The sequence below is a fragment of the Prunus persica genome, chromosome G2 (genome assembly GCF_000346465.2).
Source record: "Prunus persica cultivar Lovell chromosome G2, Prunus_persica_NCBIv2, whole genome shotgun sequence".
Classification (NCBI taxonomy): Eukaryota; Viridiplantae; Streptophyta; class Magnoliopsida; order Rosales; family Rosaceae; genus Prunus; species Prunus persica.
The window spans coordinates 4,625,472-4,650,969 of record NC_034010.1 but is presented as its reverse complement, the minus strand read 5'-3'; the positions used below and the strand labels follow the sequence as shown (position 1 = coordinate 4,650,969).

The 25,498-nt window shown below is 35.8% G+C and overlaps 2 protein-coding genes across 3 annotated transcripts; both read left to right on the top strand.

The window, feature by feature from the left end:
* LOC18786839 (probable inorganic phosphate transporter 1-5) lies at positions 236-4,032 on the top strand. 2 transcript variants are annotated; one of them, XM_020556749.1, is made up of 3 exons: positions 236-394; positions 1,164-1,311; positions 2,176-4,032. In XM_020556749.1, the coding sequence occupies exon 3, from the start codon at positions 2,241-2,243 to the stop codon at positions 3,816-3,818; it is 1,578 nt and encodes a 525-aa protein (XP_020412338.1). In that variant the 5' UTR covers positions 236-394; positions 1,164-1,311; positions 2,176-2,240; the 3' UTR covers positions 3,819-4,032. The 2 variants fall into 2 exon arrangements, with proteins under 2 accessions (XP_020412338.1, XP_007219001.1); XM_007218939.2 differs by lacking the exon at positions 236-394 and having other exon boundaries at positions 970-1,311.
* LOC18785225 (histone-lysine N-methyltransferase ATXR7) lies at positions 7,299-17,100 on the top strand. Its single transcript, XM_020556748.1, has 16 exons — positions 7,299-8,018; positions 8,141-8,257; positions 8,869-9,174; positions 9,508-9,858; positions 9,934-10,233; positions 10,386-10,883; positions 10,986-11,406; positions 11,554-11,682; positions 11,797-12,218; positions 12,300-12,422; positions 12,569-12,649; positions 12,936-12,989; positions 13,080-13,231; positions 13,427-13,603; positions 14,068-14,209; positions 14,671-17,100. Exons 1-14 carry the CDS (start codon positions 7,614-7,616, stop codon positions 13,446-13,448), a joined length of 3,381 nt encoding a protein of 1,126 aa, XP_020412337.1. The 5' UTR covers positions 7,299-7,613; the 3' UTR covers positions 13,449-13,603; positions 14,068-14,209; positions 14,671-17,100.

The window sequence follows — 25,498 nt, the reverse complement described above, 5'->3', positions numbered from 1 at the left end:
TAGAGAAGTTTTGTACGTTAATAAAAGAAGAATGACGTTGACCCGAAAAAATAAAAAAATAAAAGAAGAATGACAACAATATTTATTTGAGACCAATTAGTTATGTATAATCTTCAATGAAATTATTAGACAAATCAGTTCAATTGGATGCAAAAGGTGCTTTTTGCAGCGCAATTATCAAATTTGTTATTAAAGATGAACATGGTCAACAAAGTCAAAATCAACTCTCTTGCTCTGTTTCTTGAAGTGTGTGGTACTCATCTGCTATCCGATCTAAAGTACTTCTTCAGCCTTTGCTTCTCTGCTCTAACCTCACCCCTTTCAGCTCTAGCAGATTCAAGCTGATAATTCTGTTCCTTTCGACTTGATGAAGTAGATGCCATTGAATGATCAGGTTCCACCTTCATATTACTCGTTGTTGATATCTGTTCAATTCAGCATGATAAGTTAGAAAAGTTCATATTGATGAGTGAACAGTACAGTATGTCGTAATATTCGAACTTAGAATCTCTTTTAGCATTGGAAAGAGAAGTATCATTAAACGAATAATTAGTTGGTCTTTTTGAACTGAAGTGTTGCATTCAATATACGGCATTCCTAATCAAATTAAAGGTTTAGCATAGACAAAAGCTTACCTCATAGGAAGCCATGTAACAAGTCATGCAATCTTGTTGAGACCACCATACATCGTATTTCATTACTCTAAATCATCTATTTTGTAGATATTCATTCGAAAATCATCTCTGTAAAAAAAAAATATTTGAATTCAATATCATTTGACCATGCAATTAAATTATTAAAATTTTAGTACTTTCTTGAAGCATCGTTTTCATTAATTTTGTGAAATACAATTAGATGTCTAAACGGTTTCCAATTTGTCTAATTTTTTGTAAGGATGATCTATGAATGAAGACCTAAAACATAGATGGTTTGGATCATTAGAAAAGAAATTGTAGAGTACCCTAAAAGGTATTCCACAATAGAAAAAGACTATATATAAATTAAATAATTTATTCTTTTAAAATGGGGATGGGAGATTCTAATTGAATTCTTTTTAAACACTGAGAAAGAAGTAACACTAAGCTTAAAAAAGTTTGTGATGGTGATGCCAAAGAAATTTTTGACTTGAATACAAGGGGGAGTAATACGTGTGCTACCTGCAGGTACTTGGAAGTTTACTAAGGACACTCATTAATTATATAATTTATATCTATATATGACCACTCTCCATCATTCATGAGGGTCTCAACTGAGCCATATCTTCCTCTGCTCTGGATCCATTAGGGTCTTTTCCACTGCGAATTCCAGAAGGTATTTCTCTATCTATCAAGGGGATGAATTTTTTTTTACTTTTTTGAATATGATATAACACACAGATGCTAGAAGCTGTAACTGCTTTTTTGAATTTTATTTTTTATTTTTTAATTGAACTACTTTTGCCGTTGATATTTAAAGATGGAAAATACTTACCTCCTTTTCTGGAAGTAGGAACTTCTACTTTCATGTCAATCATAGTTTGTCATGCGTGTAGAGATTTCTCATATTTTTAACACGTATCAAAATGTGTTTGGCAAGAAGTAGGAGTGCCTTCTTCCATGGAAGCAGTTTCTTCTTTTGATATGTAAAGATACCGATGCTCTATTTTCTTTTTCTCTTCTATTTAATTGGGTACATATGAACAGTGTAATGGAGGTTACCGGTAGGGAGTGAATGTGGAATATGCCATGTAACTACCATACTATGATTAATTTCCAAGGTTGTTATTAAGATTTTCTGATTATGTAAATTAGTAAGGGGGTAGAGTGGGCATTTTCCATTACTTAATAGTAATACATATAGAAGGCAACCTTAAAATAACATGGAATGATTCTCCTTGCCTATCGCAACTGGTTACCGATCTATAGTACTTTGTTTGATGCAAGTGATGTTATGAAAATGGTTAATAACATTTATCCATGTACTCAAGGACCAATCTTATAGTACTTGATATTTATATATTGTCCATATTTAATATAGCACACGCCTAGCACTCCGTCAAGAAATATTTGTTTAGACATGTCTACTTTATCATGGCTACCGGCAACTACATAATTTATTTACCTTTTTTTCAAGAAGGAAAATTGATATATTGTTTTTCTTCTTACTTTTGCTAACAAATATGTTTCTTTTTGCAAGGTACACACTTTCTGCAATTGCTAAGAGTACTGGAAATCAATTAGCAATATTTATAAGATTCATCCATGGCTAGAGATCAACAAGCGGTAGTGCTTAATGCACTTGATGTTGCCAAGACCCAGTGGTACCATTTCACAGCAATTGTCATTGCCGGAATGGGATTTTTCACAGATGCCTATGATATCTTCTCCATCTCCTTCATCACCAAACTCCTTGGTCGTGTATACTATACTGAGCAAGGTGCGAAAAAGCCTGGCACGTTGCCTCCCAATGTGTCTGCAGCCGTTAGCAGTGTTGCCCTATGCGGCACTTTAGCCGGACAACTCTGCTTTGGCTGGCTTGGTGATAAATTAGGCCGAAAGAAAGTTTATGGTATAACTCTCATGCTAATGGTGATCAGCTCCATTGCCTCAGGGCTCTCTTTTGGATCCACACCAAATGGTGCAATGGCAACGCTTTGTTTCTTTCGATTTTGGCTTGGTTTCGGCATTGGCGGTGACTATCCCCTTTCAGCTACAATCATGTCTGAGTATGCTAACAAAAAGACTCGTGGGGCTTTCATAGCGGCTGTTTTTGCCATGCAAGGATTTGGAATTTTGACAGCTGGGATTGTTTCTATAATTGTTTCAAGCGCATTTGATCATGCATACAAGGCTCCTCCTTACTCAGTTGATCCAAAAGCTTCTCTTGTTCCTCAAGCTGATTACGTTTGGCGCATCATTTTGATGTTTGGAGCCCTCCCTGCTGCTCTTACTTACTACTGGCGAAGTAAAATGCCTGAGACAGCTAGGTACACTGCCCTTGTTGAAAACAATGCAAAACAGGCAGCAGTAGACATGTCTAAAGTGTTACAAGTTAATCTTGAATCCGAAGAGGGCAACGTCGAGGAGAAAGTGATCGAGCAACAACATCCAGACAAAGCATCGTTTGGCTTGTTCACCAAGGAATTTGCACATCGGCACGGACTTCACTTGCTTGGTACCACCACTACTTGGTTCTTACTTGACATTGCCTACTACAGCCAAAATCTTTTCCAAAAGGATATATTCAGTGCAATTGGGTGGATTCCAGCAGCAGAAACCATGAACGCCATTGAAGAGCTCTATACAATTGCAAGGGCACAAACACTTATAGCGTTGTGCAGTCTTGTTCCGGGTTACTGGTTCACAGTGGCATTCATCGATCATATTGGAAGGTTTCCAATCCAATTAATGGGTTTCTTTTTCATGACAGTATTCATGTTTGCCCTTGCAATTCCTTACCATCATTGGACATTGAAGCCTAACAGAATTGGGTTTGTGGTATTGTACTCACTCACATTTTTCTTCTCCAATTTTGGACCCAATGCCACCACCTTTGTTGTGCCAGCAGAAATCTTCCCTGCAAGGCTGAGGTCTACTTGTCACGGAATATCAGCGGCTGCAGGTAAGGCTGGAGCTATAGTAGGTGGCTTCGGGTTCTTATACGCTGCACAAAGCACAAACCCGGCAAAAACGGACCCTGGATACCCACCAGGTATTGGTATGAAGAATTCTCTAATTATGCTTGGCACCATCAACTTCTTCGGCATGTTGTTTACTCTGTTATTGCCTGAATCAAAGGGAAAAACACTGGAGGAGTTGAGTGGTGAGAATGAGGAGTGAGACATGATAATGTAATTGAGTGCAATTTTAGAATGTCTAAAATTGGAAGGTTCAAATAAAGCTTTGCACAAGTTCAAATATTGGTTAATAGGCTTAAGTATCTAGATTGTTGTATAAGAGTTAAATAGCTTATGCTTATTTGTTGCTAAAGTCCATATCTATTGTACTACAGCTTTGTATTTATACTGGGAATAAATCATCAGACTTTCACATCTATTTTTTCCACATGGTATCAAAATCCACACAGCTGATCCTTTACTGTTAACCTATTTTTCTTTCCTCAATAATCATGGGTGATGCAAAAAGAAAGTCTTATGTGCAGGATAATTGAGCAAAGATTTTTTGCCTATCTAAATAGTTTTTTGCCACTTCTTTATCATCCCAGATCATTGATCAAAAGCTCCCAAGCTTAGAAGCCCATTCTGATTTGTATAGCACTCGAATGAACACATGGTTCAGAGTTAATTCTAAAGGGATATGCTGATCACTAGATAACCAAAACGTTCAAAAGATGAAATATTCAAAAATTGCTAACAAATTCTCAACTTGCTCACAATCACTGAGCAGCATACAAATAATGAACAATGTACAAAGGTACTGTACACCCTCATTCAGTAGAAATTCACCACACTATTGTTTCGATGGAACAAAAATAAATTATAGAAAACACCAAAATAGCTTCTTTTTTAACCTCTCGTTAGAAATGCCACAATGAATCTTCCAACATCCACAACTATAGTTTTGATACTAACCATTAATAAATTCTTCTAAAAATATTGAACCTGCCTTCCTTTGCTTTGATTCATGCTCGAGCATATACGTGCAAACTCGATTTCATTAGAGCCATAAAAAAAGTTTCATGCTAACCTTCTGATACATAAAAGCAAGGTTTTGCAACTTCTAATATTTCATACTAAACCTAGATGTTTGAAGAGTTAGAACAACAAATCAATTGAAAATTTTCAAGAAATATTGAAAACTAATTATGTACCAAATATAAAGAAATGTGATCTGCATCATTTTGAAAGTATGATGAATATGCTCTTGAGTCCTGAGTCTAGAAATGATAGTAGTGAATCCTGAGTCTAGAAATGATAATAGTGAGTCCTGAGTCTAATAAATAATAATAGTGAGTCCTCTCCTGATTGTGTGTGTGTGTGTGAGAGAGAGAGAGAGAGTGTGTGCTCGTGAAGGAAGTAGCAACAAGACTTTAACTTACAGTAGACTTCGCATACAAAGTACCCCAATGCTTCCAATTTGTGGCTTATGTATCTTATGTATCAAGTATACAAATTAGCTATTACGCTGAAAAGAAAGACCACTGTGGGGACTAGCTCATCAACAAAGCTTCCAATATGCATACGCACATGACATACATTATCTAATGGTGCTGGCATGGATTGTTCTCGAACAACAGCCTTCAAAATATATATTAATATTGGACAGACAGAGCCTGCAATATTATAAATCATGTTTCCCACTTTATTTTCATTTTTTTCAACAAAACTTAGCATAAATATGGACTTTCATTTGAGTTCAGTGAGAACATTACCAGCAATGTAAAAGCAATGTCATCATTCAAGTTTGAAACAATTCAGACGTGAAAAAAATTAGCTAAACCTAGAAGTTCTATACAACAAAATAATGAAAAATTAGTTCAAATTTAAAAAATATAGTTTTTGCAAAAAATAAAAAAGCATAAACAAAAATTTCAGCCTGAATGGTCCGGGTTCCCTTTACCTTAATGATCTCTTCTTACAGAATAAGAACTTCAACTCTGCCTGCGTAAACTGGAAGGGACCTCAAATGTTTATCAAGGTCATCTTGCAGACAAATCTCAGCTTCTTCTAAACATTCTAATTCTATCACATTTGGGTGATTGATCAAATTATTAAATCATTGCAAATGTCTTGCAATTGAACAAAATGTCCAGTTTATAAGTGTGTCTTCAAATCTCTCACCTGTGCTGTTAAGCATATCAATCAATTCAAAGGACTCCAAAGACAAGCTTTCAATTGTGATATTTTATTTTATCCCATTAACATCTTGAAGAGGCAATTCCTGAATGTATTTGCAAAAAGATCTCGAAGTGTTTGAGGTTATAGCAAATAGTGCTTTAAGAGTTGTAAATTTCATGTCTACCACTACAGACCTCAAAGATCCACAAACTCAGCCCCTCAAAACATGTGGATGCATTCGCGTTGGAAAATCTAGCAAACTTCAACAGCGGAGGAGTTGATAGATAAAGTTCTTTGCATCTTTTAGACACCCTGCTGAAACGGGTAAGTTTACCCGTAACTGCAAATACTCATCACATTCTTTCCTGCCATACTATCACATCACACACCGGTGAAAGTAAGGTAGGAAAGAATGTGACGAGCAAATCAGTCTAGAAGATTGCTAACTTTATCTAAACTCCTTCACCTTCACAAGCACTAGCCTAGCCATAACCCTAACATCCATTTTTACAGTGAAAGACAAGAACTTTGGACACGTACCATTCAATTCCATGTACCCAAGAGACCTGGAGCTCGTATGTGGAAGTGAACAAGTACCAGTCATCTTCTTTGGTCCTGCAGATTTTGGAATTTGACGCGTTTCCAGGTTCCCCGCCCAAGCAGAACGCAGAGAACCACCCAATTTTGTTGATTTGGGAGTCTCCTATGCTTGGTGTTTGTTTGAGGATTGGGTTGGATGGTTGCGTAGCATTAGCATATGACTGGAAAATGAGAATCACTCTATTGCTTAATGGGCTTCGTTCTTTTTCTGCATATTTGGCTGGCTTTTTAAAATTTTATATTTATATAACAAAAGCCCAATAAAGCCTTTCCTTTTTATATTGGTTGAAAGTTACTTTTTATCTCTGCTGTTTGTTGGATTTTCACTTTTATCTCTATATTTTCAATTTTGGCAATTTAATCTATGTAGTTTGATATCTCCCGCAAATTAAGGGCACGTCCAAATTTTTGTTAAATTTCATCATAATGTATGTAGCGATGATATAGAAGGGTATTATGGACGGAATTTTTGAGAAAATTAAGAGGGACTATAAAAATTAAATACTAATTGAGTGTTAGTTGAATTGACCATGCCTTCAGTGTGCTCCCAAATGATCATAACTCATAGATTCAAGCTCACATGGTAAACCTTAAGTGAGTATTCCCATTCATTTCCTAACTTTGGAAAAAAATTTTATTATAAAAATAAATAAAATTACAGAGACCAACATGATAAAATTGGTAAAATATAGGAGAACCACAACTACTGATTGCTGGGGTGTGAGAGTTATATTAGTTAGTCAGGTAAGGAGAGTATTAAAAGTCTAAATTGTTTAAAATAGTCAGATAATTAAATAATACAAGTTAACACCAAACAACTGATATAGACTACTTATTCCTGTCCAGAGTATAATACGATTTGCCAAACGAGCCCTTTGCGTTTTTATTTTTATTTTTGCCGGCTTTTGCCCTTCTTGTTCTTTATTGGTACGCTCTGTACTTATTTACCGTAAAATCCAATTCTCATCAGAATATCTGGATCCCTAATTTCCTCTCCATCACGCCTGCCGCTCCCGTTCCTCTCTCTCTCTCTCTCTCTCTCCGTAAAATCCAATTCTCATCAGAATATCTGGATCCCTAATTTCCTCTCCGTCACGCCTGCCGCCCCCGTTCCTCTCTCTCTCTCTCTCTCTCTCTCTTCTCTTTCTCTCTCTCTCTGCTCTTTCTCTCATCTGATCAGATTTTACTGGTTCTTTTCGTTGTATGTGTTTGCTGGGTACTTTGATGTTTGGTATATATGCCTCAACCTTTTGTTGTGAGTGGATGGACTTATGTCAATGAACTCGGACAAATGTGCGGTCCGTACATTCAAGAGCAATTATATGAGGGTTTATCAACTGGGTTCTTGCCCGATGAGCTTCCTGTATACCCTTTGGTCAATGGCTCATTGATCAACCCAGTTCCATTGAAGTACTTCAAGCAGTTCCCTGATCATGTTGCTACTGGGTTTGCATATCTCTCTTTGGGCATCTCAACCACAGCAACCACACCCACAAATTCTTTCAACTCACCTCATGGAGGGGATTTGCCTATGTGTAGCACACCTGCACCAGCTCCTGTTTATCCAGATCCCCAGTTCAATTCCACTTTTCATGCCAACAACTACAGCAGTGTTAATCTTTCCAATCAGCCCATGCCAATGGTATTCATACTTATACTTTCCTGGTTGAGCATCTGTATTACACTGTAATCATATGTAGTTTTCTAGATACTGTCTGATTATTGTTTTCTTGTTTTGTTTGTTTCTCTATGTATACATACCAGCCTAATGAAGAGTCTTGCTGGTTGTATGCCGATGGTGAAGGACAGAAACACGGCCCGCATTCTCTCTTTGAATTATATTCGTGGCATCGGTACGGATATCTTCAGGATTCAGTAATGGTAAGATTTGAGATCGTCTTGTGATGATGGTGGTTGGATATGTAAATTCTTATAAATAAAAAAAATCCAATTGGGATTTTAGTATGATATCACATCTTTCAAGAATTGAGCTTACTGGTTTAGAATGGATACTACCGTTTGTACATCATAATCAAAATTATTCCCGTTTATGGTCGTTTAATTAAAACAAGTCAACTCAGATCTGGGACACAAATAGACTTTGTCAGCATCGAACTGATAAAAATAAGACATGAAACCTGAACAATGAGTGTGGTGCTTAATCGGAATTGTGATATTCAGTGTTAATTACCTTTTGTTGGAGGTGGACTCTCCTGAAATTTTGCATTTTCTGTAAAGCTCACTTTAAATCATTGGCTTATTGCGTGTATACTGCTTTTTATCTTGTTACCTTTTTGAGAGATTTGGGTCCACTACAATGTGTTTGAATATTACTTAGTGACGTGCTGGAAGGTTATGTGTCTAGAAGCATGGAGGATCTTTATTGAATTTGCTAGGTCTTTTATGTTTAACGTTGCATGGATTCTCTACTCTCTGCTGTCGCTGATGCTTACGAAGCTTCTGATTCTGCTATTAACTTTTTTTTCTCGCAGATATATCACGTCGAGAATAAGTGTACGCCGTTCACACTATTATCTGTTGTAAATGCATGGAAAACTGATGGACCTGAAACCGTCACCAACTCTGATGCCAAAAGCAATGGGACTTCCTCTTTGGGAAGCTTTATAGCTGAAATTTCCGAGGGAGTTTCTGGTGAACTCCACCATGGGATTCTGAAAGCAGCTCGTAGAGTTGTATTTGATGAGATTATCAGCAATGTAATTAACGAGTTTTTTACCACAAAAAAAGCTCAACGACTTAATCAGACTGTGAAGACTTGCTCGTCAGATAGCAAAACGGTAATGATTACAACTCCCAGAGTAGACTATTAATTATGTTACTTTTAAAGCCTCTTTAGGAGTGCTTCTGAATGAAGTTGTTTCTTTTGATAGCACTTTTGTCGTTATGACTTTTGCTTAGTAGCACATAATTTCATTAAAAACCTACGTGCTTCCTTCAAATTCACCTGGAAACATTTCTTTGATCCTAAAACCACCTTTTGTTTATTTTACCAAACACTACAGAAGGTGCTTTGGTTATGTGAAAGTGCTTTAGGCCTGCCAAAAGTACTCAGAAACACATTTTCTTTGCTTTGTGAGATAAATTATATATAAATATTTCTGTTTCAACAGTCTGAAATTTCTGGAGATTTGAAGGGCTGTGCTGCTTCTTTGTGCGAAGCTGCAGCTTCCTACTATGTTGCTGATGAGACATGTATAAATGAAGATTCCACAGAACCTCCACCAAGCACTAAATCTGTTGGAAGCATTGAAAACTTTTGGGGGTCGTATGCAGCTGTTTGTAGAATGCTTTTTGATTATTGCATGCAAGTCATGTGGAATGCTGTCTTCTATGATTCAGTGGCAGAGTATTCCTCTTCTTGGAGGAGGAGGAAACTTTGGTCTGGTTCTCCAGTATTGAGGACACCTCCTAGTGAAAGTGGTGATTATGCTGTGAAGATTGATAAATTACCTCATGAAACTGTACGTCTTTAACATGCTTTAGTTTCTTATTAAGATGTTATGTTATATTTTGTAATGTTCCATTTGGTCATGCAGTTACCACCCTGGGAAAAAAATGATGCTTGTGATGATGATCGCCCACCTGGTTTTGAACTCTTGGAAAAGGAATTAGTTGATCCTGCACAGCCATCAAGCATCGCGTCATTAGTTCTTGTGGAAGGAAAGTCATCTAAACAGATAAGCCCCTCATATGAAGACATGAGATGCATCGTAGAATATGTAGAAACAGAGCTCCAGTTGTCTGCAAAGAATGCTATGACTGAGTATGTTGGATCTTTTCTGGATTCGGAAGTCAGGAAACTAGTTAATTTGTCTAAAGGAGAAAATTTAATGAAGGTGATCTTGAGAATTGATTTCTTCCCCCTCCTTTTTTTTCTCTGTAACATTAAACTGATAGTGGACAATTAGTAATTCATGTCTGCACTAGCTCATCTTGTATCCTATTTATGATCATTCAATATGTTGGAGTAACATGGTTGTTGCTACAGGCCAATGTCGACTCTGCTGTTCAGTGTCCCCTAAGGAGCACTGATGGATCTTCAGACACATGTGATGAATTGGGGATTTCAAGTAAAATGTCTGCAGAAATGATTCTATCTAATGTATCCCCCGAAACTGCATCACAAGTAGCAAAACCTTTTGATCGTTCTGTACGTGAAAATCGGATGTCTAATTTGTTGGAAAATGCTTTTAAGGAATTATGTTCACATGTAGATGATATGGTTGTCGACCAAGAAATAAATGAGCCATTACCCCCTGGTCTCGTAGACAAAGCTAAAGCTGTTATTTCGTCACAAACTTGCAAATTCCGACCTTCAAGGTCGGATGAATGTATTCCTAAGATTGGAGAATATATTGCCACAGCAATGTGCCGGAAGAAACTTCATGATTCTGTCATTAATGAATGGAAATCATCATTTATTGATTGTGTTCTTCATCAGTTTCTTGCATCATGGCGTACTTCAAAGAAGACCCATGCTCATAAGGTATGGTGCTCGTGGCCCCCCCCCCTCTCTCTCTCTCTCTGGATTTAGGATAACTAGAGTTCCCTGACATTTCAGTTGATATTCACTTCTTTTTTCTTCCAGGAAAGAGCATGCAAGACAAATAAAAACCATAAACTTGAGGAAGAATCGAAGCATTGTGACAACTCTGGCACTGCAAAGGTTTCTCCAATCATTGGTAAATATACATATCACCGAAAGAAGTTGTTTCTGAAAAAGTCAGGATCTTCTCGGTCTGTAACCTTAGATGGCAAAGAGTTAAAGAATGAAATAGTGGAAAAGTCTAAGAATCTACATGTTTCTGGAGATATGCCCGAGACCACAGAATTCAAAAATGCTACTGTGATTCCTAAGAAGAAGAGAGGACAAAGCAAATCCCAAACCGAATTATCTGTTGGCGCCACGTCTTTGCAAGCCATTGCTAAAGGGTGTGCATCCACAGATAAGAAAGAAGCTAAGAGTTCTAGTAGTCGGAAACTATTGAAGGTTTCCCATGCAGTTAAAAGTATGCCAATTCCCACATTGATTGACATAGTTTCCTTTTCCTTTTCTTTTTCTTTTTTGCTTCAATCTTGTATTCTGCCTGTGCACTTGGTTTATCACTCAGAATGGAATGCATCTAATGATAGGGGGTATGGACTGTTTTATCCAGGTAGTGAGCCCATGGAATGCACTCCTAAACCTAGTAAAAAGATGGCTTCAGCTCATGGAGCCAACCACCGCGATGTTCAGAAAGTTGTAAATAGCAATGGTCCTGATTTTGGGCTTAAACGAGAGCCTTGTAAGTACTTTTCATTCATTCACTCATGCATTAAGTTTTTCTTTAAATATTATTTTGTAATTTGACACTTCATTCTGTTGTTTCATTTTCGGTATTTTGCTGTTCTTCATACAGCAACTAAGGCATCAAAGCTGAAAAGGGAGTGTGTAATGGATGATTTGAAATTGGCACGTCCCAAGAAGGTCCTGAAAGTAACCAGTGGGACTCCTAAGCAAGCACCATGTAAGCCAATTCCAGTAAGAAAGATGCAGTCCAGTAAATCCAGGAAACTAAATCCTTGCCCTAAATCTTGTGGATGTGCCCGCGTTTCAATTAATGGCTGGGAATGGCATAGATGGTCACTAAATGCAAGTCCTGTTGAAAGAGCCCGTGTTAGGGGAGTTAAATATGTTAATGCTGAGCATCGAGGTTCTGATATTAATACATCACAGTTGTCAAATGGAAAGGGTCTTTCTGCAAGAACTAATAGGGTGAAGATGCGCAATCTTGCTGCTGCTGCTGAGGGTGCTGACCTTATGAAAGCTACTCAATTAAAGGTGATTTTTGAATAAAACCTTGTCTGCGAATATATTTAAATTCCCTTTTGAACATTACATTAATATACTATTACATGGTAGGCAAGGAAAAAGCTTCTACGCTTCCAGCGGAGCAAGATACATGATTGGGGTCTTGTTGCATTGGAGCCAATTGAGGCAGAAGACTTTGTTATTGAATATGTTGGAGAACTGATTCGTCCCCGGGTATGTTTTACTATACTCTTGTTGCTTTATCACTCGAATGATTGTGTGGTTGTGTGTGCATGTGTTTGTTTTTGTTTTTGTTTTTGGTTGGGGAGGAAGTGCCTCTTTTCTATTTCTATTCATTACTTAGTATTCTGACTTTGCAGATATCTGATATACGTGAGCGTCATTATGAGAAGATGGGAATTGGCAGCAGTTATCTCTTTAGGCTTGATGATGGTTATGTGGTTAGTAAACCAACACTATGATGAATTTAGTTTTGATGATGCTTTGTTCTTGTCTTATATTTGATTTAATACTTTATAGACTAGTCTCTGGTCGGCAACATTTGGCTGCTTCGTTCCATTTTCTATAGCACGGAACTTGGTGTTTTCTTCCAGATTCACTAATAATACATAATTCTTTGGTTCCCATGCATGGATGGATCTTTTACTCCTTTTTCTGCTGTTGTGCACAACTAGAGTAAAGTTGATATTTTTAGTGGCTAATATTTTCTTTCTGAAATATGTGTAGGTCGATGCTACAAAACGCGGAGGGGTTGCTAGATTTATAAACCATTCTTGTGAGGTAGCTATATTAGATTATAATGCAAATGTGTTGTATCTTGTTCAGTTATATTGATTTTGGACCTCATAATATGAATTAATTGTGTTGCAGCCTAACTGCTACACCAAGGTTATCAGTGTTGAGGGTCAAAAACGAATTTTCATTTACGCAAAACGGCATATAGCTGTGGGTGAAGAAATTACGTACAATTACAAGTTCCCTTTGGAGGAGAAAAAGATTCCTTGCAACTGTGGTTCGAAAAAGTAAGTCGTTGACATTCATGCATGCTCAGGATGTTGTGGTGTTATTCATGATTTTACTTTATGTTTATACGAAGGAAGAAGTTACTCTTTCATTATATCATCATAAAGTCTATTTACAAAAGGCAGGCTGCTTCAGAGAGCCTGGACAACAACTTATGATTATGTATGCTACTAATATTGATATCTTTTATTCAGGTGCCGTGGATCATTGAATTAGGAAGTGATTTGAGTTGCCCTATACACAATTTTTTGAAGAAATGGAGTTTTGTAGTTGGATTCATGGTCAGGCGATATTATCATTCAAGGTTTTCGCAGCCCATTCATTGAGTTAGGTGTTACATGTCGTTGGGGTTGAAGTATACTATCCCAGAGGTATGGTTTTGTTTTTCTCAATTGTTAATTCCTTGTTGAGTTAGGTGTTACATGTCGTTGGGGTTGAAGTATACTATCCCAGAGGTATGGTTTTGTTTTTCTCAATTGTTAATTCCTTGTCCGTGATTACGGCTCTTGTCATGCATAAAGTGCTGCTGCACTAAGTTTCGGTTTTCTGGCTCTCATCTTTTGTGGTCTTATTACATCTGCAATTCATTCATTTTATTTCTCTCCCTTGTTTGGTGTGTATCTGTACATGTGGAGCATGTAATGTACTTCAGGATTGTTCAATAACTACTGATAATATGGTCCTTAAGAAGTTCAAGGCTGCAGGAGGGTATTTTAAATTTTCATCTTTGTTGGCAGTCTGCATTCAACATGCCATTATATTGGTTTAATGCTTGTAATTAGAGATTATTAATGAATGTGTTCACTAAAGGTTACTTAATCTTGTGTTGATGCAGTTTTGTATGCTTGGAGCTGGGATGGTTCTTTCTAGATACAGAACATACCCCTTGGCATGATGTTTGAATCTTAGCTGGATACTGTACATAACAAGACAGATGAGTCACGGCAGAGCCCTTTGGCTGGGGTTAGCAATCAATTGTATGTTTCTGAATCACAAAACTATTCAAATAAAGCTGAACAGTCTATGTTATCAGTTTTTAAATACTGTTTTGTGTATATATAACTTGATTGTACGTACTGTAATGTAAACAAGGTTTTGCTTCAAAATTTTGTGGAAAGTCACTGTATTTACATAAAAGATTTCTCACTTGTCATTTTGTTTTTGTTTTTTTTTTTGTTGGGGGGAATAATGTTCATAAGTTTAAGAAACTGAATATATATCAGGGTTCATGCCTATTTGGGTTTTAATCAAATTTGGTTTACTGTGCCACAAGCATTGACAACTTTTAATGGGACGAAGTACCAAGTTAGTTCTACCAAGATTTTGACAATCATTTTGCTGCCAAAAATAGAGAATTTCCAATGTGACTTGTACAAGTCTTTTGTTACGGATGAAGCATGGGTAGCAGGAAATTGATGCAAGTCTGATATTCTTTCAGGTTATGAATCACTGTTGACATCAAAGATTGGATGGGTGATGTGAACATCGTGACCACCATTACACACATTGAGAGAGTTTTGCCTGCTTGTCAAAGATTTTCTGACCCATGTGCATTCTTGTAGATTTCTCTATGTTGCAGATGAGTTTCTCCCCTTTAGAAACTGTAAATTAGTTAGTTAAATGTTTTCCTGCTTACATAACAAATTTTGGAACATCAAAACTCTTGTATAAACATGCATTATTTTAATTTCATTCAATTAATAACAAGTTTAATCATCTATACTGGCTCGAATGCTTATGTGGGTAGTTTAGAGTTAATGGTATAAACCTACTTTTGCATTCAAGGAATGTGAAGCATAATTCCATTATGTTGCCCTAATGTTTATTAGGATAAGCTATCCATCGTTTGATGCATGAGATTTGTATCTAGTTTCACCTTATTTTGACTCGAGTACCTTTTGTTGCATGGATTTCAACCTATTTACAAGGTGCTAAACATAAATTTTGAGCAGCCGTGTTACGTTCGGGATTGATCTCGAGCAGCTTTGTAAAGGTTTTGCTTTGTTGGATTATCTTCCAACAGTCAAATTGTTATTTGGGTTCCTAATCAAAATTGATTATAAAAAAAGTTTGCTTGTGTTGTATTATTACTCTTCTGGGATGTAGCTTCTAGGATCTTGTAAGGGTTGCAGAATGGAGAAGTTTTCTTAGAAACTTGGGAAAGGTGGCCATATCGCACTTTTAGTTGCTGGGTAATTTTAGTTGCAACTGTTGTATTTGAAATTTTTGTAAATTTTTTTGAATACAATGGTTGCATGGTAATTTTTGTTGCAAAAGGTGGTAATTTTAAAGCTTGAGAGTGAAATTGTTCCACATTGTCATCAGTAATAATCTGGCTAATTGGTTTGCAATTGCCTTTTTTAACCAATAATTAAGAGACCAAAGGCGGTTGCTTCATATGTGATGTGCTATCTTTTATAAATTTATGCATGAATTGTCCCTCCCTTAATATTTTTTGCTTTCATTTGGTTTTATTTGTTTTATGTTTGCAGGAGTAGGATCGATTTAAGATAACAAACCACTTTTGCTGCTGGGGCGGATGCCTTTTTGGCCCTCTGGTATGTATCTTCTTTTTCATGTGTTGTCTTCTCTTGGTTTTCAGCACCAATCAATCATCTTGGCTTCTTAGCCTTTAGAGCCAGCGGAGTACAAATTGGTAATTGTCCTATATGGTTTAACGTAATAATAAAATTTGATGAAATGTTTAACAAATCACTTTATTAGAATCATAAACTTGTTGCAAACATAATCTCAGTTAACAACACTTTTGGTCAGTAATTGAAGGGTTAGCTCACATTTCAATGGGTCCGTGCCTCTTCAATTTGGTTAATTTGATCCATGTGGTTTAATCCGTTAACAATCAAATTCCTCTCAAACGGGCTTTAAGTTTACGCGGTAAATTACACATTTGGTTCCTTCGAGGGAGAATGACACTTACGAGCTCCTGCGTGTACGAAAAGACCAAGATTTGTCGACCAAGATTTGTCAATGGATGAACTCCAGGAAAAGAAAAAAGAAAAAAAAAAGAAAAAGAGAAGATTGTTAACGGATTATAAAACATGGAAACCAAATTGGCCAAATTTAAAGCGCAAGGACCAAAATTGAAATTCTAGCTAAACAGAAAAAAGGACCAAAAATGCCTTCGATCCTTAAACCAAACAGTTGGTGCGTGTGGCATCTTCTTGGCGCCCAGCTGGTCAAAGTGGGGGAATAATGTAAATTGGTTTTCTCTAAACGCAAAGTTGAGTTTCAAGTTATTATGCGTGACTGGTATTTTGTCATTTTGGATCGAGTTGTCAGACTGCCGGTGTAATGTGGACAACATGGTTCAAGTAATCGTATATGAGATAAGCAGACACGAGTTAGATAAGTTGGCTAGGACAGTTAACCCGTCTCCTCGCATCAAGTTCGAATTCCCTTCTTGTATAGTTGATTAATACTTAGACTATTGCTCGTATTTGAAAAAAAACACATGTATAAGAAAAAAATTTAGCAAATGAAAGCAAAAAAAAAGTAAATGATCCTTTTATTGTAGTCTAAATAAAAAATTACGGTTACTTCACAAGTGTATATGGGTTTTTACGTTACCAACGGTGTGTCCTTTTTGTTTACGGATGCTAGTGAATTCAAATAGTTTTGGTCAATGCGGTCAAAAAGCTCAAGGTTGTACTTGATGCTTTCATGTTGGTTTGGCTTTGCTTTGCTTCTACGTGTTCGCATTTTAAAGCGTGTCCACTGAGTATTTTCAGTTTCACCATCGTTGTGTCACTACTGGTCTTACTAATTTCATTGATGCTATTATTCATGTATCTATTAATTATTAAGGTCGTGTTTGGTGATCATGATTAGATTGGATTGGAAATAATAAGTATTATTCGTAACACTATGTATCCTACCGAACCGATGCCTTGGGTATTGGGTCTAAGTTTAAGGAATTGAAGCAGTTGGATTATGTATTCCACCTTCTTCATAGGGTAAATCATCCTACAAAAATGCACATGATGCCTATGTTTTAGTGACTCAGATTGGATTGGGTTATGAGGTAGAATTGGATTACATCGGATTAGAAATTATAACACTAATCCAATGATGTGTTTGGCACTACACATGATTAAGGGGTTGGATTAATTGAAATGTGCTATTACATGGCTTACTAGGATTAGATGTAATCCAATTCAATTTAGTTCCAATCTTTTGGTAGGATTCATAATCCTACTATATTTGGCTCTAGTAGGATTAGACATAATCCAATCCATGTTGTTTCTAAACCATCAAAAATTTAACTAGGATTATAAATTCAACTCACCAAACGGGCCTAATGGGATGATCTTTTACCCTCTCTAAATTGAACGTATCTTAGATTCATGACTTAATAATTATGTTGCCTACTTATATTATAACATGTAAATTAGTAATATCATATGGCATTGAGACTGTTATATTCAAAAATTTCTCAAAGCAAGGCATTTATATATCACTACGTTTATTATAGTATAGATTCTATATTGTACGTATACCTATACAGTATGTCAAGACCATGTGATATGTACTCATGGTACGTCAAAAATCAACACAATTTTCCAAGAATTTGTTGTTTCAATTACTTGAATGAATAGCAACTCCGCCTGTGTCTTAATATTGTGTATTTAGGCGCAGCCGGTCCCAAGCCCGGATAAAGGAGGAGGGCTATCGTAAAGATGCAATGCATAAGAGTTTCGGGTCTTGGTCTTGTTGTCTCATGTGAATATTATAGTTCTCTCACATGCTGGTTACTTGCCAGGGGCTTTTTGTTTTGGGCTTAATAACTTGCTAGTCCTTGTGTATTATCAGTTCACAAATTTAATTCATGTCTTTTCAATTTAGTGAATTTGCCTACGCATTTGTTTCCACAAGCAAATGTAGTACATTTCGTCTGGTTGGCATTGGAGAAGGCACTACGTGTGGCTAGGTTCTATTTACGAGTAGACGTTTGGTGGCGAAGACAAGACAAAATTGGGGTTGAGTTCAGTCCAGTCCAGTCCGATCTAGTTCGACAAAGTTTCATTCTTGGAGAGGAGATTTGTTGCCCCTTTTAATCCTCACAAAATGAAAAATCTTTCAACCATAGTTTTATTGAATCTTGTGAGTTATCCAATTCAGTCCTAGGCACCAAATGTGGCCGCTAAGAAATGCCAAGCATGAAGTGCTTATAAATTCTATTCCTTTATTTGGTATGTTTAATTAGTGATGGGAGTAATATAGTATTAAAAAAAAACCTTGTAAACCATAACTATAAGAGGTGCATACCTAAGAAAGAAATTCCCCCAATAGAGTGGAATATTCATGTAACATGAACCGCATTTTCAAGAATGTATTTAAAATGATGAAATTTTTTATCTTCAAGTGAGAGTGTTATTAAAGAGTGATAATTCTCTTAAGTGTATTATCCTCTAATGAGCTTGGGGAGCTCTTATATTATCTGCAACCCATTTTTTCAGAATCCAAGTTATTTGGAGTTGGTCTTACCGTTTTGAGAGATTTATAATAAAACTCATTTTTTGCATTGGTTTTATATATAAACACTAAAAGCTATAAATTGAATGAAAAAAAAAAAAAAAAAAAAACCGAAAGGACTAGTTGATGTGTGAAATACCACTAGTATCCCTAAATTATGATTTTTATGAAGAAAAAAAAAAACTCTGATGGTTGTGTTGTAATTTTTAAGTTTTTCAAGGCTTGTATGGTATATTTAGTCCGTTTGAAAAGTCAATATGGACTAATTCCTAAAGGTTTGAGTATTGTAGAGCCTTTCTATATTTTGGGCCTTGCTTATAGGCTGACATGTGAAAAGCTCTACTACCTCTCCCGTACTCTAAGAATAAATGCATTTCAAATATTTCTTTTAGGCTAAGTTTAACTAATAACTAGTAAACTCACTAGTGCAAACCATTATACTGCAAGACAAATTCCTAAGATTTAAAAGAAAATTGTGACCAAAATAGTGTTAGCTTTTTATTTCAAAGTCAACATCATGCCATACTTGTGTGAAAATAAAATGGTTTAGAGGTTAGGATATCAAATATTGCACCAAGTAACATCTTCTCATTCCCTAACCAAAGAGGCCATCGAGACTTTGCATCATAGCTCCTCAAGCATGAAGCCTTCAACAAAATCTGGTACACGAAAGAGAGTGTGACATGAGAAAGATTGAAGCGGAGGAAAAAAAAAATTGTGCTAGCATTTTTCTTTTTCTAGGTAGACATGGAACAATTGTTTACGACTTGTACAACATATGATATTGTATGTAATGTAATGTTGAAATATTAGTTCTTTTCACATGTGATATTGTAAGATATGTTTTATATAAGTCTTTTTAGTTTTACTCTAGTAATTTTTTTTAATTTATTTATTTACTTTATTGTATTTGTGAATGTCTTGTAACACTTTTGTGTCACTAATCAGCAAAAACAATATTGATTGCTACTAGGCTTGGTCTCTTTAGGAAGAAGATAGCTAAAATCCTTGCAATTTCCTTATATTTAAAGTAATGTTGAAATTTTAACTCCGAACCTCGTTCAACAAGTAGAGTGCCATTTTTAGTTAATTACCCTGTTTTAAAAATATATATTTTTTTTAAAACAGTACAATTGAAGACATCAACAAGACATCTAAAATACAAATTCCAAGACGGGAACATACTAACATGCTAAAAGCAAAACTAACACGGACAAAAACCGGACAAAAACTACTAGCCCACATCACCACAATTAACCATAAGCCCAAATAAAGCCCACAAACCCAACATAACTGAAACCCTAAAACAATCAATGAGCCTAGACGAACCTTATCACCACCACCTGAAGAAGCGCCGTCGCGGCCACACCCACCACCGCATCCGTAACAGATTTAGGGAAAATATAATTTCCAACAATTTACCTGCGCATAAGAGTGAACAAATAAACAAAAAACAACAACCTTGCCAAAGAACAATTGGGTGATTTGCAGCAACCTGCGTCAAAGATGATGTAGAATTAAATTTAGAGAACATGAGCAGTAATAGGGACTGTGTTTTGAGAGCAAGATTTGATTGAGAACATAAACTAAAAGTGGTGATGGGGAACTTCAATCTAACCATGTCTCAGAAGAAACCACCACAAGGGACTTTTTATTCAAAACACCCCACTTTTCACTAACCTAAAAGGAAAAGATGAGAAGAGAAGAGAGGGAGGAGGGGCAGTAACGCTTCTTCCTCCCCCCTCCCCCCCCCCCCCCCCTGAAGATTTCCTTTAGAACTCACAGAAGGAGAGAGCGACTAGGATTTCAAGAAAAGACAAATGTTAATTACCTGTTTCGTTACAACCTCTAACACGATAAACTATGAACTAAAATTTCGTGTTTAATTTGTCTTAATGACATTGGCAATTTATGTTGGCCTATTAATTACAAGGGAGATTTTATTGGCACCCAATTATTTGCTCTTTGCACTCCATACTAATTTTAAACATGAATAATCTATTAATCCTTATACATAATTACAGTTAAGGACAAAAAGACGTTTAAAATAAAAATTAAATTTGCTCACTACACCCCACATATGTTCCTGCAACTCTAGTTAGACTTTTTCCTCAAACCATCATGTTTTTACAACCCTAACGAAGTTTATACGCTTATATTGGTGAAAAATATCTTGTATTTATTCATGAAGGGTGAGATTGAAGTTATAGAGAGGCTTCGAATGAGGTATGAGTTTATTTTTTGGCATTTTTCAAGTTTAGGATTTCATGATGGTCAAAGGTTTTGTTCAGCACACCAGTACCGAACGCGATAGGTAAATTTAGTGGGATGCCACCGAAACATTCCACCTATTTTGGTTGTGTTTGACCGGCCGTTAACTTAAGATGTAGTGGAGATCCACCATAACATAGAACGGTGTTCGGTGGTGTATTACCGAATTTTTACCTATAATTCAGTGGCAACGAACCGAAATATATTTATTTTTTTTGTAACTTATTGTCGATCACAAATTTAACATAAGCTATTTTGACCTTACTCCCATTGAAGGAACAAAAACAATGTGACGCCCCTAAATAAATGACACATCATCCAATGTGATGGTCATATCACCAAAAGGCATGTGAAAGATGTTCGTTTCAAGATGCCACCTCTCAACAAAGGTAGATACAACAATCTTATCTGCATTCCGATAAGAACACCTAATAAGTTGCTCTAATCCAGACCTTCGAATGTCCTATTTGAATATACCATTTTTTGGATTAGCCCCCAATTCCACTAACGAAGGGTAGATGTCTTCTACATGCACCCAAGGTGCTCACGTTCCTAGTAAAAAATAATATTAAGTACAAACTCAATAACGAATTCAGTAGATGATCATTGGAACAAGAAACGAATTCATTGAAATAAGAAACGAAATTCTTAGACTACCACTGAAAAACGGAAACAAATTCGGTGAACTACCACTAAAAAACTGAAATAGATATTTGGTGGATAGCCATTGAAAAATGAAAACAAATTCGGTGGATTACCACTGAAGAAGATAACGATTTCGATGGGATTTACACGGGTAAGTTAAGAAATGAAGTTCATGAGGGCAATCTAGGAAGAAAAATGAGGTGTAGTGAGTAATTTTAAATTTTACTAAAATTTAGTGGGGTGTAAAAAGAATGTGGGGTGCAAAGAGCAAATTTTGGTGTGCCAATAAAATCACCCTTAATATTTATTTAAGTTTAAATCTTTCTTGTATCTATTGTCACGTCTCTTATATTAATGCATGTGAGATTTGAAAATTACATGTAGAATAGTTAACAAATGCCTAGGGGGAGGGTGAATAAGTCAATTTAAAACTATAATCAACAAAATCAAATAAAGTGCGGTAGCAAGTTTGATATGGTGTATCAATTCTTGAACGTGCAGAGCATAAAATTAAAGGGAACATATTTATGTGGTAAAAGCCCATCTAGACGGAAAATTCACAGGACTCCTCAATTCAAAACAAATCCACTATAGAACGATGATTACAAGAAGTACACACACTTATCCCAGGCACATTCTAGATCATGTTTACCAACTTCTTCGTAACTCAACTTCTGTCACGGGATGATCTTACGACACTCTTTATGTTGAACATAATACTGGTCACGATTACTTCAAGCTCGCCCGAATTCTTCTAACTCTCCTTATGTTGAATTCGATACTAGTCACCAAGGGCATAGCCAATGAAGGCTCACAGTGGTCAAGTGACCCTTCTCATGTTTCATATTTGATCCTTTTACATGTTTGTATTTGATTTTTTTATATAGTATTTCTAAAATTTGACCACTTTCACTATCTTATCTTTTGCAATCACTACAAAAGTATAATGTTGAGTGATAGAAGATGAAAACTTTTGTCTCACATCACTAACTTGTGCTACTTACCTTTCTAAATATTTTTTTATTTGTAATAACTTAATAATTATTAACCTAATTACCTAAAACTAAAAGCTAACATAATCTTACCCCAAAAAAAAATTACTCAGACAATTCAAATTGAAGATCAACAACCTTTGTAAATATTTGGAATGATAAATAAATTAATATAAAGGATTTTATTATTAGATTAAATTTTTTTTTTTTTGTTTCATTTGATGTTGACCCCTTTTGATAAATTTTTTGGCTCCGCTATTGCTAGTCGATTCAAACTCGTCAGAGAAAACCACCACAATGGTCTTGGTGCACTCAATTGTATGAATCACCGATCTATGCAATATGAATGAAAAAAGTGTTTGATAAATCGCCAATTAAAGATGAAACACTTGATGATTTATCTGAAATAAAAACTCAACTTTCCAAAGTTTATGGACTAATGATCGTGAAAGCTCAATCAAGAAAGAAGACAAAAGTCTAGTTTTATAGGTTTTTTGCTTCACCAAAAAACATAACACACGTTCAAAATAGATTTTGAATTTGCAAGACATGAAAGTAATCACAATGATACTTTCTTATGCTAAAGATGATAACACATGAGGCCCAAAACAATAAAAGAGGAAAATTCCAATCAAAATCAGATTTTGATAATCACACTATGAAAGACTGATTTTTATTCAAAAAGAGATATTCCAATTCAAAGCATAATCACATTTCTCCATTTGGATGAGGGAAAATAACTCAGAATTTAGCTAAAAGCCGACAATTTAAGAGAAGAAATTGATAATTCCCTTTTTTGGCAACTTAAGCGCGGAATTTATTAAATGACGCATGGAAAAAATCATAGAAATTGAGGCATCAAATTTCCGAGTTTAATTTCCACCAAAATAGGCGTCATTTCACAATTTCCATAGTGTAGGAATTCATATTTTCTAGTGTGCCAAAACTTACATTAAATTTATAAATCAATAAAAAAAAAGGGCCAAAACTTACCCTTCGTTTCCTTACTCTAATGAAATAGCCTATGCTGCTGAAAAGCTTTTTATGTACTCTGTAAGGAAACGAAAAACTTTATTGATTGTTATATGATGTTGAAAATCGATTTTGGTTTTCTTTCTTTCTTATTTGACTTTAATTATTTGTTCGGTAGTCTCATAATGATGCTAGAGGTTTTTGATTTAAAGTTATAGAAAATTGGGTGATATAGTAGATTTGTGTGGCAAAGATAGAGCCACTAGAGAGGGCACTGAAATAGGTGCATATGCAACTCAGGTTATGACTCCTACTAATGAAGTTGACCATGTTGATTTGGATGGCGATACACAAGATTTAGAAGATATTCACGTTATTGATGATATTTCACCAACCTCAACAAATGGCCAAAAGAGAAGAAATCGTGCATATCAAATTCTTCTGATATTCTCTCACAAAGAAAAAAGGTGTTGTCAAAGATGTTATTGTTGATTCGATTGCTAGAATGGCTTTATCATTTGAAGAGTTTATCCATGCTGATACTAAACCTTGATCCAGCAGAGGTATACGCTGAAGTACAAGTAGTACCAGGTCTAGTGAAAATGAACAACTCAAAGCATGTGCTTGGCTAATAGAAAATGACGAACAATTTCAGATGCTGAAGGTACTCCCAATTGGGAAAAAAAAGAGTATGTTGTTGATGATTATTGCACGTGGGGAGTTATTTAGTTTGCTAATATGCTCTGTTTGTTTAGGTTGAGTTATTTAGTTCATCAAACTATATATTAGTTTATACTTCGAGGAATACCTTCTATGTCAGTTATCAATTTTTTTTGTTTTTTCGAAATATTTAATTTCTGTCATTTACAATTTACATGAGCTATCCAAACATTGAAAATTTTAATTTCTGTCATTTAAAAAATTCGATATACATAAATCCAAACACTGAAATTAATTGCCAGAAATTGAAATGACGGAAATCTAAATTCTGTCATTTTAAATTCTACGTAATTTACAATTTCTTCATCCAAACGGGTACAATTTAAAGTTGGGATTTTTGACCTCCAAATTCCATGTTTTTTCCGATGCCGAATTTCTAAATTTATATGTTTTTATTTATCCAAACACGGGAAGGGATCCTGTCAATTTAGAAATTCTGACTCTTGTCAAAATCCCAAGTTTACTTCCCTCATCCAAACACACTTTAAAAGGCATATATAGATTGACACGAATATAATGGCCTCGTTAAAATCTTCCTAGGAAAACTATATGGGACAAACCTCAAGGTAGGAAATAGTACCATACATGACATGGATTAACAGAAGAGTCCAACTTAGGCCACTTTGCACTGCTACAAAGAACCAGAAGGGAAAACCTACTAGAAACCGACACAGAAGACCTCACAAAAGAGCGCACTAACGCATCCCAACTGTCAAAAGAAGCCTTCTATAAGAGAACACATAGACGACAACAATGAAGAACCACATAGGAGCACACCAACTCAACGCAGAACTTGAGGAAGAAAACCTCATATGGCCAAGCATAGTTCTTCGGGAGGCGCATGGGTGAGATAATATGTAAAGAGTCAACATAACAGAAGAAAAACACTACAAACAAACCCGAAAAAGCAAACAAAGAAAACCCTCAATGAGCACACCTTTGCATCCTAAAATTTTCAGGAGAAAACTCCTATGAAAGTACCATAGTCTTTTAGGTAGCAAAAGAATTGAGAGGTATGTAGAGGGGAGACGACAAAAAGAGACACCACACTGGAAAAAAAAATCCAGCCTCAATCACTTAACCAATAGAGAATTCAACTAATAGAGCATTCATCGAATGCCAAGCCCACGAATGCTCAAGCTGTGCACTAAGTGGGGACACCAAGAGACCCCA

Excerpts from the sequence above, each read along its gene's own strand:
- LOC18786839 (XM_020556749.1), top strand. The coding sequence starts at position 2,241 with ATGGCTAGAGATCAACAAGCGGTAGTGCTTAATGCACTTGATGTTGCC.
- LOC18785225 (XM_020556748.1), top strand. The coding sequence starts at position 7,614 with ATGCCTCAACCTTTTGTTGTGAGTGGATGGACTTATGTCAATGAACTC. Across the intron at positions 11,407-11,553 it reads GGTTTCCCATGCAGTTAAAA|GTAGTGAGCCCATGGAATGC; the intron begins GTATGCCAATTC and ends TGTTTTATCCAG. Across the intron at positions 12,423-12,568 it reads GAGAACTGATTCGTCCCCGG|ATATCTGATATACGTGAGCG; the intron begins GTATGTTTTACT and ends CTGACTTTGCAG.